At 41.2% G+C, this 17435-nt stretch overlaps 1 protein-coding gene across 15 annotated transcripts in view; it reads right to left on the bottom strand.

Moving 5' to 3' along the window:
• The window catches only part of BICD1 (BICD cargo adaptor 1), a 267972-nt gene that overhangs the window by 139949 nt on the left and 110588 nt on the right, over positions 1-17435 (bottom strand). For 14 of the 15 annotated variants that reach the window (XM_073321643.1, XM_073321762.1, XM_073321662.1 and 11 more), the window contains one exon: positions 6214-6426. The exons of the other annotated variant lie outside the window; for it this stretch is intronic. In XM_073321643.1, coding sequence (XP_073177744.1) covers positions 6214-6426 — 213 coding nt within the window. The remainder of the gene's footprint in view (positions 1-6213; positions 6427-17435) is intronic. 15 annotated transcript variants of the gene reach the window in all.

The raw sequence follows: 17435 nt of genomic DNA, 5'->3' as shown, positions 1-17435 counted from the left end.
AGATTGAAGTGTTCTCTGCCTGGTTTTTGAATGTTATAATTCTTGACGTCTGATTTGTGTCCATTTATTCTTTTACGTAGAGACTGTCCAGTTTGGCCAATGTACATGGCAGAGGCCAAGGGTGGTAATGTATCTATTCTTTCTGTAGTCTGTTTAGTACTGTACTAATCTCTGATTGATAATCTGATTAAATAATTCCATTTGATCCTGTTATTTGACAATCTGGAATTGTTATTAAATTTCAACATGCAACAATGGTATCATCATAGAACCATAGGGTTAGAAGGGACCGCAATGGCCACCTAGTCTAACCCTCTGCCAAGATGCAGGATTTGTTGAGTCTAAACCGTCCAAGACAGATGACTATCCATCCTCCTTTTGAAAACCACCAGTGAAGGTGCTTCCACGACCTCCGTAGGCATCTGTTCCATTGTCCTACTGTTCTTACAGTTAGGAATACATAAATGAAAAACTTCCTAACTAGAGGAACAACCAGACAGGAAACCACGGATGCCAATTTTACATGACTTATCCTACAACCTGTCTCATGCCTGAGCTACTCACTGCTACTACTTCTGCTTTCGTATCACTCATTGTGACAAGAGTGCTCTCTTTGCAAAGTGAAAAGATGAATTTTAGTTCAGCTGCCACCTGTGCCTCAACAATTCTTCTTTTCTTTGGCAGTTCTAGACCCTCAGAGCAATCTGCGTGGGCCACTCTGACATCCAGCTTCTATGCTTCTTTTCAAATAAAAGTTATCAACAGTACATTGTGAAGTGGGTGCCAGTTTAGAAAGCCATGCTAACCACTTCTCAGGTCTTTCCTTCCTACCTCTCTAGAAGTGGATCCTTTCTTACAAAGCTACATAGGTGTTTGTAAGGAGATAATACAATTACTCTTTCATGGCAAGAATACTTAGTTATTTTTCAGTAGATTGAGCAGGTTCAAAATATGGCCACTAGCTAGCATCAGAGAGACAACAAAATCAGGAACGAGGGTAACGTGATAAAAATTTTGAATTGATTTGTGTTTTTACTGCAAAAAAAACACTAAACAAAATTTAAAAACCTCAATATTTGAGGATTTCACATCTTATTTAAAATTTTCAAATATATTCCGTTTGTTTGTGGTTTTTTGGGGGTGGGGGGGAGGAGAAACCATAAATAATTGTGGCTTTTTTAACTGATTAAAGGATCATTTCCGAATGAAAACAGCCCATATTTATTTTTTAAAGGGTCCTTTTTTTAGTATAAAAATGCAAACATTCCAACGTCTCTGGAATGAAAATCAATTTGGGTACAAAACTTGCTCAAGTTTTGGAAGCAAAAAGGCCATTTCATGCACAGTTAAATTTCTCCATCATTAAATGGCCCAGAACAAAAGGAATTATAATAGCTAGTGATTAAGGTCCTGATAGTAGCTATTCATACTTGGAAAAAATCCACAGCACAACTATTTCAATTGCTGAAGCAGTGAAGTCTGGCATGGGTTTGAAATAGAAATAGTCCAAAGTTTCATCCACCATATCCTTTTGGTATTAAAAGGGAAATCCTGACGCCAATGAAGTGAATGGGAGTTTTGCTATTGACTTCAGCAGGGTCAGGACTTGATCCTAAAACTTCTCTCTCAGCCCAATCTCAGTGTAAGATAGAGGTCTGTGGGGAGTGTGTACCCTGTTCTCTTCTCCCCATCCACCCTTTCACTGCTACTTATTTCCCCATGCCCTCTGGAAACCAGGTGTACGCTGATGGTTAAGCTCCTTAACATTCCCATTACCAAAGCCTTGATGTTCATTTATTTTATCTACTGGATTGCAGGCAGCCATGGTTTTTGGTGGCTGTACCTTTCTGCAATCCTAACAGCTATGCAGAGGTTTCCAATGACACAGAATATGGTTTCACCCCTTTGTCTGCCAGGTTTCATCTGAAGTTCCTCTTCCATAGGTTGAAGAGAGCTGGAATGAATGGCAGCCCTTAAAACTTATCAGTGAACGTGTTTGGAGACTAAAAACGGGATTTATCTGCATCATGTTCAAACTCCTCAGCCTACCCTTTTAAGCTTTGCACAGTTCCAACTCTGCCTATATCTCTGCTCTTTTCCTCCTACGTCCAAACTCAAGATCTTGGTTACGCCCAACTTGATCTCATAACCGCCCCCCTCAATACGGTTTCCCACTCTTAACTTCATGCTTTTCTACATCCTGTCAGCTGTGCTCGGATCAGATTTACAGTTCCCATACATGTAGAGTCCTTCCACAGCTGGCCCCCTCGCAAGAGCTTCCTGCTCCGGATTTTGAGTCTGGTCACATATTGTTTATATGGAATTAGCCTAAAGTAGGGCTGTAAGCTCCTCAGGTCAGAGACCTCATCTTTTTGCTGGACTATAAAGCACTGAGCCCCCTTATCCTATTCTAGGGGGAGATTTTCAATGGCACAAATGGCAAAACTGGGCTCCTAACTGCCATTTGTGCCTTTGCAAATCTCCCCCATAAAAACCAAAAATATTTAAAATATAGCAAAATTCACAGCAAAAGTGACAGAAGATAAAGATTATATTGTAAAAAGATCCTGTTACATTGTGACACTTTTGGCCTTATTTTCACCTTTCACCAGTTCACATGCAGCTACATAAAAGGTTAAATAAGCTGTTAACCATATTGATTTCTATAGACACACAGGCCAGCAACTATTCCCATAATATATCTGAACTTTGCCACTGATTACTGAAAAATGTTCCTCATGACTATAAACTTAGTTAATGAAAACGGAATATGGTCTCTGGTTCAGATTACTGAAAGATTTTAAGAGGCTCTAATCAATGTTGGTAGTTGGCTGTAGTGTATGGGTGATGGGTAGTCTTGCTGGTCTGTAACATACAGGAGGTCAGATGTGATGATCTGATGGTCCCTTCTGGCCTTAAACTCTAGGACTACAAATTTTGAATGTCACAAGCCAGAGGCCTTGGGTGGGGAGGACAAAGGACGGGCTTACTTTTGAAAACATTTATTTTATTTATTTATTTATTTATTTGGATTTAAAATAATAATTTTAGGATGCCTAGCCGAGGTTCTAGACCTCACAACACATCATTAATAATACAATGAAGTCTCAGCAGCATTAATGTAATAATTTCAATAGGAACTCAGCCAGTCAGAGACCTCCAGACACTCCTTTCCACCTTTCATTGTTGTGGGACACGTACCCTCAGCCCTCTCAGACAGGTGTCTTTTGCACCAATTTGAACCTATTTCTGTGTGTACATGAAAGAGACAGACACACACACAAGGATGGGTGGGACAAGTTCCAGAGTCCCACAGGCCTCACAGAGAAAGCCCTGACAGCCCCCATCCCCCTTTTATAATGAGGAAAATCCAGCTCAAACAGCTTGACAGACTGTAGTATGGCACATCGTTGGAATAATTCCTGTTTTTTTAAACTCTGGGATTACTCAATTCACAGAGCTCATAAGAACCATTGGCTTTCAAATATGTCCTGATTGTTCAAAATATCCTTGCAGGGATTCAGATATTTCTGCCCTGTTGGAAAACTGCTGACCAGACACTCCTACAGTACATGATCAGCATCCTGATTCTGAAACACATGACCAGAATAAGAAGCAGAACCCAATCAGAAGAGAGTTCCCAACACAGATGGGGGTTGGAGGTGCACTTTCCTCAAGCAACTTAGCAACATGGTACCTATAACAGGGCCTGCACTGGGAGACTCCAACAATCTGTTTTCCACACCAAAGGGGATCAACTGAGTCCAGACCAGAATACTGTGGGGTTATGATACACTCACAAAAATTACTATCTCCAGCATTGTGGAGGAGTGGTTAAAATGTTTTTTTTTAAAACATGGGGAGGTTAAATTTAATTTGTACTTTATGATTTTTTTATTAAGTATTTTAAAAAACAAACAACAGCCCCTCTTAAAAAAAAAAAAGGATTTTGGACTTAATATTTGCTTGTTTCTCTACTCATACAGCACAAGACCATGTTCTTCTCCAATTTCTTTTTGTAAATGGATTATTAAACATACTGGTTGAATATTAGAGAGCCAAGGTGGGTAAGGTAATATCTTTTATAGGACCAACTTCTGTTGTTGAAAGAGACAAGCTTTCAAGCTATACAGAGCTCTTCTTCGGGTGTGGGAAAGGTAATCAGAGTGTCACAGCTAAATACGAAGTAGAACAGATTGTTAAACATCGGCGTTAACACATGTGGTAACTTCAAAATGAAGTGGGTCATTAACATCTCTGCAGTTTTGGGACAAATAAGGGTTGGTAGGTTACAGACTGTTGTAAAGAAACAGGCCTGGTCTACACTAGGAAATTAGGTTGGTATAATTATGTCAGTTAGGGGGGTGAAAAATCCATAGCTCTCAGCAATGCAGTTAAACTGACCTAACCCCAGGTGTAGACAGCAGTAGGTTGATGGGAAAATTCTCCCATCAACCTAGCATCTCAGGTAGGTGGAATACCTATACCAACAGGAGGGATTCTCCCATCGGCGTAGTTTGTATCTTCACTGTGCTGCTGTAGCAGTTTATGTGTAGACATGCCCACATAAAGCCAGTATGTCTGAATCCATGATTTTCAGTGTCTAGCAAAGTTATGAATTTAAACTTCCAAACTTGTCATTTGAAGGTGTTGTGCAGGTTTCCTTTGAGGGTGAGGCCTGAGGGGTCAGATATGGAGTGATTGTTTTGCAAAAAGGGATTACCTTTCCCAGATCAGAAGAAGAGCTCTGTGTAGCTCAAAACCTTGTCTCTTCCACCAACAGAAGTTGGTTTAATAGAAGATATTACTTCATCCATCTTATCTCTCTCATATTCTGGGACCAACATGGCTACAATAATGCTGCAAATAACTGGCTGAATATGGCACAGATTGGGAGAGTATGTACTAAACAGCTTTCTGAAAACTGAGCAATCAGGCAAGAGCAGCCAGTAATGACTACATGAGCACTTATCAGTTCTTTGTTATTGTCTAGCTCCCAAAAATGTGGCAGGCATTTCTCCTACCTGTTTCTATGTATTGGAGCCTGATTCTGTCTACTCTATTTAGACTATGTCTACACTATGCAGCTTTTGGCGACACAGTTGTGCCGGTAAGAGTTGTGCAGCATAGCGACTGTTTGTCAGCAGGAGACAGTGCTCCTGCCGACAAAAAAACTCCCACCCCCAACGAGCAGCGTTAGCATTGTCGGCAGGCAAGCGCTCCTGTTGACAAAGCACTGTTCATACTGGCGCTTGTCATCAGCAAAACTTTTGTCTTTTGTGGTGTGTGTGCTTTTTTAACACCTCTGAAAGACAAAAGTTTTGTCTTTCACTTGCAAGTGTAGGCAAAGCCTTAGTGTCAGTAGTGGAACACGGGACAAAGTCCACAGTCACTTAAAGTAGAACAGCACCTCAGTTCTTGACTCCCTACTGACACATAGGACCTATGATATCAATCTCAGTGAGATGTGCATGCCTGGAAGGAGAGGAGCAATGAGCTATGTAAGCAACAGGACACTTCTGGATATGAGTATGAGGGTAATGTGAGATACGGTTATTCCTCAGGCCAAAGGCCTACAAGCACCTGAGATGCGTAGTTACCTCCAATTATTACACTTCATTCAGTTTGTCATTATTCTATTAAGAAAATGGTAAGACTAGGAAATCTGAAGACATGTATTCTCTGGAGTCTGTAACCTTAGCTAGCCAGTTTGTTTCCTCCCTAATCCCAACTTTCAAAACATGACCAAACTCATGACCCCTGTACAGTAGAGTGAACAACTAAGCAGTGGTAGCTCTGGCTAGGCATAGCCAACCGAAAATAATCTGAGTGAGAAAACAGAAAGTGAGAGGAAGAGAGGAAATCATCTGAACAGAAGAGAACACAAAAAACAGGTATTTATGAGAAGTGCATCTTTCTGCAGGTCCTGAACAGTAAGTGATGAAAACCCTGCTGTGCTTTTCAAATTATAAATTTCTGACCTGGTTTTACTTCAAATGCAGCTTTTCAAAACAGTGATTGTTTTCTTTTTAAAAGCCCCGCCCACACACACACACAGTTGCGGTGTCCCTGGGATTGATTACCGCAGGATACTCCCATATTTATAGATGCAAGGCTATTTTTGAGACTCAGAGCCATACCATTTATCAAACTCAAAAAAACCCCATTCTTAGTCCCATCCCCTGCCCACCTCCCTCACCCTCATCAATTTACCTCTTTCAGGTCGTGGACAATAGCAGTGAGCCTCTCATTCTCTGCTTGAACCTTGGTGACCACTGCCCTGCTCTGTTTCAGCTCATTTTGCATCTCCAAGATCTTCCCTAGGTAATAAGCTTCCTTTGATGCAGACTCCTGCAGGAGAGTCTCTTCACGTGTTTCACCATCTTCAGCCACTTTGCGGTGGATTGAGAATGATTGTCCAAATGCCTGCAAGAGTAAAATAATGGAAGCCCTTAAAAATCTACTCACTGTAGAGAGCAACTCTGCCCTGCAATGAGGAATGGACCACATCTGGGGCCTCCAAGCTATGACCAACTAAACACTGTATCAGCAGCTTTCCAAGAGATGAGGGTGTGGCAGGTTGAACCCCCTGTCCGGGATGCCACCTGATGTGCTGGGGTCCCACTGGTTCTGCCTGTTCCACCAGCCTGGGTTTCCTCACCCTGCCCTAGGTGTGCCAGGCCCTCAAGCCTTCTCCAGCACACATACACAGGTAGGGACACACCCTGCTGCAAACGGACACAGACACTGAGATCAGCTCTGTGTGGGAGGAATCAGCTCGGGGATTTCCCACCACTCACATGCACACCTCCTTTGCGGCATAAACCCAAAGTAATATTGTCTTGAACTGTATAGAAAGTTCTGCACAGCGCAAGCTCATAAAAATTCACCCCCTCCCTCAATGTGGAGGGAGATGTGCACAGCTTTCCCCCCCCCCAAGGTATGAATGGCACAAACTGGGTTTTGAAATAAACAAGAAATTAGTTCATAAACTGTAAAAGATAAATTTTAAGTGATTATAAGGGATAGCAAACAGAACAAAGCAGATTACTGAGCAAATAAAACAAAACATGCAAATGAAGCTTAATACACCCAAGAAACAGATTACAAAATGTAATTTCTCACCCTAAATGTTGTTTTAGGCAAGTTGCAGAGTTTCTGTAGCTTAGAGTTCCAGTTATTTCTCTTTACAGACTGGACCCGTCTCAGCCTGGACTCAACCCCTGCCTTTCCCTTCAGGTGTTTTTAGCAATCTTCCTTCTTGGACTGGGAGGCAATGGAGACCAGTCCTATTTGTCTTACTCCCCAGCCTTAAATAGAATTTACATAAAGCGAGAACCCTTTGTTTCCAGTGGAAAAATACCAGCAATGTCCAAGATGGTACTCTGTACCAGGTGACATCATCAGATGACCCTGCAGTGTCAAAGCAACAAAGCTCCTCAGGATGGTGGGAGATTAATATCTCCAAAGCAGTGGAATGAACCTAGGGAGGTGGTGGAATCTCCATCCTTAGAGGTTTTTAAGGCCCGGCTTGACAAAGCCCTGGCTGGGATAATTTAGTGAATGTTGGTTCTGCTTTGAGCAGGGGATTGGAGTAGATGACCTCCTGAGGTCTCTTCCAACCCTAATATTCTATAAGTTCTATTGTCCTTCTTAAATGGCTCATTCAGGCTGATTGCCTACTGTCTGGTGGGCGTTCCTCCACGTACACACGCAGTTGTAATTGTTATAAAGTCAATATTCCTAACCTCAGATACAAAAATCATATATACATACAAATTGGATAAGCACATTCAGTAGATCATAACCTTTTCAATGATACCTCACATGACCCACCTTGCATAAAACATATCTTAGTTATGCCATATTCATGTCATAACAATATTTCTATGACAAATATGGGGTGTAACATCACAGAGGGCCCCACTTAATTTGCATGAAATAAAACACACTGAAGCTTTTGTCATCTGTAACATAGACGTAGCTCAGAATGAACACAGGTATCACCGTGCAATATTTCATCTTCTTCCAGGCAGTCTCGTCTGAGATCAAGATGATGCATTGCTTGCCGAGACATTTAGTCTTCCTGGGCTTAATATTCTTATTTGTATTATCATAGCACCTAGGAGACCTATTCATGGACCAGGCCCCCTTACATTGTGAGGTGCAGGACAAAACACTGTCTCTGCCCGTGGGGCTTACGTCATCGGTAGCCATTTGGCCGTCACTGAACTAGGTAATCTAATATCTGCAAGTGCTCTTTTTCTCTAATTTCTATTAAATAGATTTTTTTAAAAGAGTGTACATGGCTAGTAGTGCTCTCTACATTGTCTTCCATTTTCAACAGTGTCTTATGATGTGACCCAACTTCAGGCAGTCAGGGGTGCAAAGAAAATGTGCGAAGGCTGATCATAATTCACAAGAAAGCTGAGAGGGCTATGTAGGCAATGACCATCTATATTACTGTACAGCAAATAGGGATGCCACTTTTAAACTCTTAAAAAATAAATCAGAGAGTTTGACAGCATTTCCATTTTTATTTACTTTCTTCTTCTCATCCCTCCACTCCCTTCTTTTCTATCCCCTATTCCTCTCAGGAAAAGAGAGTATTATTATTTAGGGATGAAGAGAAATTTCTAAAGGAACAGATATTTGCCAGTTACTCTTTCCCTGCTGCTGGCTTGAGTGATCCCCTTTCTTGCACAGCATTTCCCAGTGGTTAATGAGAGAGATGGTTGCTTTGTACAGCTCTAGTTCAGTACTTCAGCAGGCCCAGTAGAGATCAGCAGCATAATTTAGCTCAATAAGACAGACAAAAAGGTACATAGTGAAGAAACATCTGCCATTTCATTTTAATTACTGTTAGTCAAAACAGTGGATAACCTGCTCAAAACCAGACAGACAGTCTATCTCAAAATCCAATGGAAGTAACAAAGAGCCACTATCTTAATAATAGCTAAAGCTCTCACACATATTTCTTAACCCAATAAATTATTCTTGCTGGAAGATGGTGATAGTCTTCCCATTTCAGGGCTGACAAAGGTTGTGGAAGCATCTATTCCTCTAATGGAGACCCTCCCAAAAATTTAATTTCTGCTGTACTCAGCTCCATTCTCAGCCTGATACCCCAAACCCAAAGTATACTAGACAGTTGGTCTTCTTGTAAACAGTGCTCTCCTTTACCTTCTTGTTAATAGAAATGTCATGCTGAATTAAGTTCATTGCCTTACTGTTATTTATAGCCTTCTCAGAACACATGCAACCTTTTACTGGCACCACAACTGAAAGAACCCTTGAGAATTTAATCGCAAAACTCTGTTCATACCTTTGTACTTTGTAAGTGTGGTTTACTTGAAGGGTATTGTGAAATCAGCATTAAAGGATTCTAAATATATTCAATAATATATTAATCCAGCTGTCTCTTCAAAAGGCTGCAAGTTCTTAAACAGCAGGAGTCAGCAATTTACTGGATGGATTATTTTAAACAAGAGGTTCGATTTAAAATAATGAAACTGTTAACTGTTAATTGTGATTCAGTCAATAAACCTGTTAATGTAACAGTGAGTTAGGAACACTGCCGATAAAGTGCATCTTATGAAATAAAAGGTGCATTCAGTGGCTCATTATTAATTATTAAAGGCCTAAGCAATAAAGTGCCTGTCGATCAAAGGGACACAGATACTGTGGTGATGAAAGCTAGAGACAAAAACACATCTTTTTAAAAGTGGAAGTCAACCCTGAACATAAACTCTGGAAAGTCAAGCATAAAAGTATAATTAGACAAGCCAAAAAAAGAATTTGAGGAACAACTAGCAAAAGACACAAAAACTAACAGCAAAATCTTTTTTAAGAACACCAGAAGCAAAAACCTGCCAAACAATCGGTGGGGCCACTGGACAATCAAGATGTTAAAGGAGCACTCAAGGAAGACAAGGCCATTGTAAAGAATCAAAATAAATTTGTTGCATCAGTCTTCACTGCAGAAGATATAAGGGAGATTACATCTCAGCTGCCCTTTTTTGATGACAAACCTGAGGATCTGTCCCAGATTGAGTTGTCAGTCGAGGAGATTTTGAAACAAACTGATAAATTAAATGGTACTACATCACAAGGACCAGATGGTATTCACCCAAGAGTTCTGAAGGAACTCAAATATGAAATTGCAGAACTACTAACTGTGGTATGTAACCTATCCATTAAATCAGCCTCTGTACCAGATGACTGAAGGATAGCTAATGTAACGCCGATTTTTTCTAAAAGGCTCCAGAGGCAATCCCAGCAATTACAGGCCAATAAGCCTAACTTCAGTACCAGGCAAATTTGTTGAAACTATAGTAAAGAACAGAATTATCAGGCACATAGATGAGCACAATATGTTGGCGAAGAGTCAACATGGCTTTTGTAAAGAGAAATCATGTCTCACCACTCCATTAGAATTCCTTGATGGGGTCAACAAACATGTGGACAAGGGCAATCCAGTGGACATAGTGTACTGGAATTTTCAGAAAGCCTTTGACAAGGTCCCTCACCAAATACTTTTAAGCAAAGTAAGCAGTCATGGGATAAGAGGGAAGGTCCTCTCATGGATCAGTAACTGGTTAAAAGATAGAGAACAACGGGTAGGAATAAATGGTCAGTATTCACAGTGGAGAGAGGTAAACAGCAGAATCCCACAAGGATCTGTACTAGGACCAGTGCTATTCAACTTGTTTATAAATGATCTGGAAAAAGGGATAAACAGTGAGTTGGGAAAGTGTGCAGATGGTACAAAATTACTCAAGATAGTTAAGTCCCAGGCAGACTACAAAGAGTTACAAAGTGATCTCACAAAACGGGGTGACTGGACAACAGTGACAGATGAAATTCAATGGTTTCAGAGTAACAGCCGTGTTAGTCTGTATTCGCAAAAGGAAAAGGAGTACTTGTGGCACCTTAGAGACTAACCAATTTATTTGAGCATGAGCTTTCGTGAGCTACAGCTCACTTCATCGGATGCATACTGTGGAAACTGCAGAAGACATTATATACACAGAGACCATGAAACAATACCTCCTCCCACCCCACTCTCCTGCTGGTAATAGCTTATCTAAAGTGATCATCAAGTTGGGCCATTTCCAGCACAAATCCAGGTTTTCTCACCCCCCCCATCCCCCTCCAAAAACCACACACAAAAACTCACTCTCCTGCTGGTAATAGCTCATCCAAAGTGACCACTCTCCCTACAATGAGAAAAGGAGTACTTGTGGCACCTTAGAGACTAACCAAATTGGTTAGTCTCTAAGGTGCCACAAGTACTCCTTTTCTTTTTGCGAATACAGACTAACACGGCTGCTACTCTGAAATCTCCCTACAATGTGCATGATAATCAAGGTGGGCTTTGGATGAGCTATTACCAGCAGGAGAGTGAGTTTGTGTGTGTGGTTTTTGGAGGGGGGTGGGGAGGTGAGAAAACCTGGATTTGTGCTGGAAATGGCCCACCTTGATTATCATACACATTTTAAAGAGAGTGGTCACTTTGGATGGGCTATTATCAGCAGGAGAGTGAGTTTGTTTGCGGAGGGTGAGAAAACCTGGATTTGTGTTGGAAATGGCCCAACTTGATGATCACTTTAGATAAGCTATTACCAGCAGGAGAGTGGGGTGGGAGGAGGTATTGTTTCATGGTCTCTGTGTATATAATGTCTTCAGCAGTTTCCACAGTATGCATCCAAGGAAGTGAGCTGTAGCTCACGAAAGCTCATGCTCAAATAAATTGGTTAGTCTCTAAGGTGCCACAAGTACTCCTTTTCTTTTTATGAAATTCAATGTTGATAAATGCAAAGTAATGAACACTGGAAAACACAATCCCACCTAAACATACAAAATGATGGATTCTAAATTAGCTGTTACCACTCAAGAAAGATCTTGGAGTCATTGTGGACAGTTCTCTGAAAACATCTGCTTAATGTGCAGCAGCAATCCAAAAAGTTAAACACAATGTTCGAAACCTTTAGAAAAGTGATAGAGAATATGACAGAAAATATCTTAATGCCACTATATAAATCAGTGGTATACCCACACCTTGAATAATGTATCTAGTTCTGGTTCTCCCATCTCAAAAAAAGATAGATTAGAATTGGAAAAAGTGCAGAGAAGGGCAACAAAAATGATGAAGGGTATGAAACAGCTTCCAAATGAGGAGACATTAAGACGACTGGGATTGTTCAGCTTAGAAAACAGACGACTAAGGGAGGATACAATAGAGGTCTATAAAAATCACAAATGGTGTGGAGAAAGTGAAGAAAGAAGTGTTACTTTTTCACATAATACAAGAACCAGGGATCATGCAGGGAAATTAATAGGCAGCAAGTTTAAAAACACACATAAGGAAGTATTTCTTCACATAATGCAGAGTCATCCTGTGGAACTCATTGCCAGGGGATGTTCTGAAGGCCAAAAGTATAACTGGGTTCAAAAAATAATTAGATAAATTCACAAAAGATAGGTCCATCAATGGCTATTAGCCAAGATGGTCAGGGATGCAACCCCATGCTCTGGGTGTCCCTAAACCTCTGACTTCAGAAGCCAAGATTGCATGACAGGGGATGAATCACTCAATAATTGCCTTGTTCTGGTCATTCCCTCTGAAGCATCTGGCACCAGCAGCTGTCGGAGGACAGGATACTGGGCTACCTGGGCCATTGGTCTGATCCAGTATGGCCATTCTTATGTTAGCTATGTGTGTTTGTAGATGGTGGCATATAAAATGTGTCTATCACAGCAGCTGTAGCTGGCACGGCAAGAGAAGACAACTAGCCCCTGAAAAGGTGGGAGGGCAGGGCAGCCTTGCTACTAAATACCTATATTACTAGAATCTGAATCCTTCCCATGCTGTCAGATATCACTTAAGGAGAATATTATGGATAAATGCCAAAATGCATCAGTGGTATCCTTGAAAACATAAGAATGGCCATGCTGGGTCAGACCGACGATCCATCTAGCCCAGTATCCGGTCTTTTGACAATGGCCAGTGCCAGATGCTTCAGAGAGAGTGAACAGAACAAGGCAATGTACTGAGTGATCAATCTGCTGTCATCCAGTCCCAGCTTCTGGCAGCCAGAGGTTTAGGGACACCTCGAGCATGGGGTTGCATCCCTGACCATCTTGGCTAGTAGCCATTGATGGACCTATCCCTCCCATCAATGAACCTATCCATCCTTCTACGTTGGTCATCATGAGCCCTTTTCCTCATATAGAATGTCAGGGTGCTGTCTTTTTATGTTTGTGGGGTGCATTGAAAGGGGATTTGGGTTTTTATTTTTCTTCCCTGAAAACCTTCCCCTGGTTAGCATTTGTCCATAGCAACTTTTAATTAAAAAAATAATAATACTGTATTAGACCCTCAGGGTTTTCGGGCATAAGAAAAATTATACAAACAAATATTTAATTATTATTTGCTGCACCACATCTAACACACTTTCTGTAATGGAGCTGAAATGATGTCTATGCTAGAACTAAGGACATTTTCAAACACAAGTTGCAGGACACAGGAGCACAATAGTTGTGATTTTCCCGAGTGTATACAAGTCTGAGGAAGAAGAGGCAACCATTCACAAAAGGATTGTTTCCCCTCCCATCCCCACCCTCCAAAATCCAAGCTATAAATGCTTTTTTCTCAAAGGAATGCAGGACAATTAGCTGCCAAAAATATAGCGGGTCTCTAGTACATGTTTAGGTCTCCACAGGAACCATGGAATTTTAGCTGCTCAGCGATGGAACCAGCAATTTGCTTAATCTTTTACTGTGCTGATAAATCATTTATCGGGAATCACTTTTTACAAAACCACTAACAGCAAATTATGAATTACACTGATTAAGAACTGTACTTCTACCAATCATCTTCAAAGCTGTACCATACTTCACATACTATAAACTAGTTCTCACACTGTAAGAGCTTTAAGCTTTTTACCATCACTTCACCCCATTGCCTACCTTCCTACCTCTCACAGAAATTGATACTTTACAACTATGAAATGTCCAAATATAAGAGGTATCAGACATGAGGGTGCAACTGAGCTGATGAGTTTTTATGTACATTTTACAGCTCAAAGCCGGGGAACGATTGCCCCGCTTATATGCACATACGCCCGCTCGAGCGGCGTCACTGCAGTAGCGCGGGGAGTGGTAGCAGAGACATGCGGAGCCAGGCCAAGCACAAACCTGAAACCAGTGGATAGGTACTTGGCATGGCTCAGCACTCCCCTGCCACTACTCATCCTCCTGTGGCTACATTGCTATTTATAGTTGCAGCAGCTTGATGAGAGCCAGAGCAACGATGTGAATATAAGCAGGGGAATTAGCTATAGTTAGAGAGAAATAAACAATTTCGTATTTTTTCCTGTGAATTCTAATTTGAACACATAGCCTGTAAAAATATTTTAAGCTAAGCCATTAAACTACTCCACAAATTGCTGTCAATTTATTCCCCCCCCCGTCCCCCTCCTTTTTTTTTTTTTCATAATTCCTCTTAGCATGGTTGGAAATTATGCAAACCCACACATCAAGCAGAGAATATCAAAAGTATCCTTTTGTCAAAGTGTATGCAAGCAGTTGTCCTCCTTGTGCTTTTTCAACTTCAATTAGAACAATTTGCACGTAGAATGGTTAAACTTTCCAAACAGAACTACTTAAGGGCTTCAATGGGACTATTCACACATTTAAAGTTATGCACATGCATAAATATTTTCAAGATCAGAGCCTAAGGCATTTGTGTAGAAAACAGTTCTTCCTTATATAACCAATAACAATGGATGTGTCATTACACAAAGTAAAACTATTTCCCCATGTTTATTCAGGGAGCAGATAGCTTGCCCTAAAAGAGAAATGGGATGGGAGACGAGGGCCAGAGAGCTACCCAGTGACAGCGTCTGATGGGAAGGTGTTAGAAGGCCACCCAGGAACAAAGAACTGAAAGTGGCAAATACTTCCCTGAAGCCTGAAAAAAGAAACCTGCTTGGTTCAGGTTCTCAAAGGAATGAAGGTTCAAGGAGATTCTTATTGGTGCCAGTCAGGTTGAGAGGAAGAATGAGTTGGATGTGCATTTGTTGGATGCAAAGGAGTTAGTTGTGCATGCATCATGTGTGAGCTGGATGTCAAATGTAGACGAGGGTAGGCTGTACAGTGGAGTATGGAGGAGTGTAATTGGGATTTAGGTCATGTGGAGGGGTATGTGGGAGCTGGGGCTGCTCTCAGTGCCCCCTTCAGGGCCACAAGTGGTACTGCAGGTACTTCCCACCTTAGTCTGCAAGGTTTGGCTATCTGCTTGGGGCAGGATGACCTGTGCTGTGATCTTACCATCCGTCTCTAAACAATCAAATAACTAAATAGCACATCAGGATTCAGCTGTCTGCACCAAAGAGAAAAAAGGCAAATGCTTAGCTGCAATGCTTAGGGCAAGGCCTGACTAGGCCTGGGTTCTGGGTCAACCCCGAAGCATTCCTCCTCTGTCCTCGTCTTACCCAGCTCCACCCTGAACAAAAGAAGGCTATACCTTCTTAACTGGCCTGCTGGTTCTTGATTGGTCAGAGTTTCTTCCTGGCCCTTCTAGGCTTCTGGAGGACTGTCTTTTTGGTCATCTGGTCTGAATAGATTTTCCTTGAGCGGGGAATGTCAGAGCGCTGATGCCTCCACAGGGGGCAGAGAGGCACAATATACCCTGTCACAAGGAATAAATGGGTGTGTTAAGTGGACATGGGGGTTGAGGAGAAGATTAGATATATGCAAGTTTGTGGAGGAGGGATTACAGCTAGGTATGGGGACTCCAGGTGCTTCTCTAGGCCAGAATGTGCTTTTTTTCAGCTGTACTTGGTCCCATAACTGTAGCTGTTTATCTCTGATCTGGACTTTGCCCCAGTCACCCAAGCTTCTGTGATTGATTAGATTACTGAGAGTAATTCTAGTTGTGACTACCCTAGAAAGCGACTCAGAAGATACTGCTGGCCCACTGCTGGCTTTTAGTTACAAGAAACATTACATGAGTTTTCTGACAATTGCATTGGCTTCCTGATGCAATTCAAGACACTAATATTGCTATTTAAAGCCCTATATAGCTTGAGTCCTGGCTGACAAACTACTGGCCTCCTGGTACAGTGCCACAACAGTTTAAATTGGGTGTGATGCTCAAGCTAGATTTAAAGTTCTAAAGGCCGAATGCCACATTTTCAATGGAAGACATCCCCGACTGGTGTGACAGAGGTCAAGTGTGAGATCACCAAGGCATGACGCTGTTAGCAGATGAACCAGACCCCAACGATCCTTTGTAGATGAACCAAAGTCCCATAATGCTTTATAACTATAATCCTTCATATTCAGGCTAAATCTTTGTGTGTTGTCAAATGGCAGATTGTGCGTGATGTCTTTCTCTGACCCACTGATCTTCAGAAATATGTCCAGAAAACCAAGAAAGTGAACACATGTTGTTACAGATGTCTTCTATAATTTGTGAGATAAGGACTTTTGATAGAGGTCTTTAGCTTATCACAATTATATAAATTGAGATGCCATGAAAGGAATTCCACAAGTCAATAGGTCATGAGTATGAAATTTTCTGAGTCTCTTTTTCGTAAAGTATAATATATAAAGGGGGGAATTTCTGCAAGACAGTTGGAATGCATCAGGCTGCAAAATCACTTCCCCATATTGATAATGTATTTGACTTTCTGTATCATGCTGATTAATCTTTTACTAATAATCTTTGATTAATAAATTGAGCCTGGAATCGAACCTTTAGGTAACAGTATAGAGCCCATCTTTTACCTCAGATATTTGCCCAAGGAGGGAGTCGGTGATAAATTTACTTGGCGGGGGAAGGGGGGAAATTTTCCTTTTCAGTTGCTCACAAAAACTGTATAGTATGATGTCATTAAACACTGAGCATTTGCCCTGAGACTTTGAAACCTCATAACAGTATATAGTGTGACTTTTATTCCAAATGGATTCTGAGCACTCCGAAGAATGAGAATTCAGCAATGACAGAAGTTCATATCAGTGCATTATAAGGGATCATGTTAATGGACATGTGAGGCCTGGGAGTCTATGTGATAAATGAGTTAGAAATAAAAATGAAAACAAGGTCATTCATCATAGATCTTAGAACCTTTATGTGTTGAATGTAATTGGCATGCAAGAAGTAATGCAGGGAACGAGGTGGACATATGCTCCTGAAGGAGTGTAACAAAAATATGATTGATCCAAACAATTCCACAGTTGTGAATAGTACGACAAACAGGTAACAATCAGAAAGACAATGCCTATTCAGAGACAAAAACCCCCATCATGTTCAGTACTTTTAAAAAAGCTAAAAGAAAAGGAGTACTTGTGGCACCTTAGAGACTCCTTTTCTTTTTGCGAATACAGACTAACATGGCTGCTACTCTGAAACCTTTAAAGAAGCTGTG

Source organism: Lepidochelys kempii, chromosome 1 (assembly GCF_965140265.1).
Source record: "Lepidochelys kempii isolate rLepKem1 chromosome 1, rLepKem1.hap2, whole genome shotgun sequence".
NCBI classification, from domain to species: Eukaryota; Metazoa; Chordata; order Testudines; family Cheloniidae; genus Lepidochelys; species Lepidochelys kempii.
Note: the sequence above shows the minus strand (reverse complement) of the source record. Positions and strands in the feature narration are given on the sequence as shown.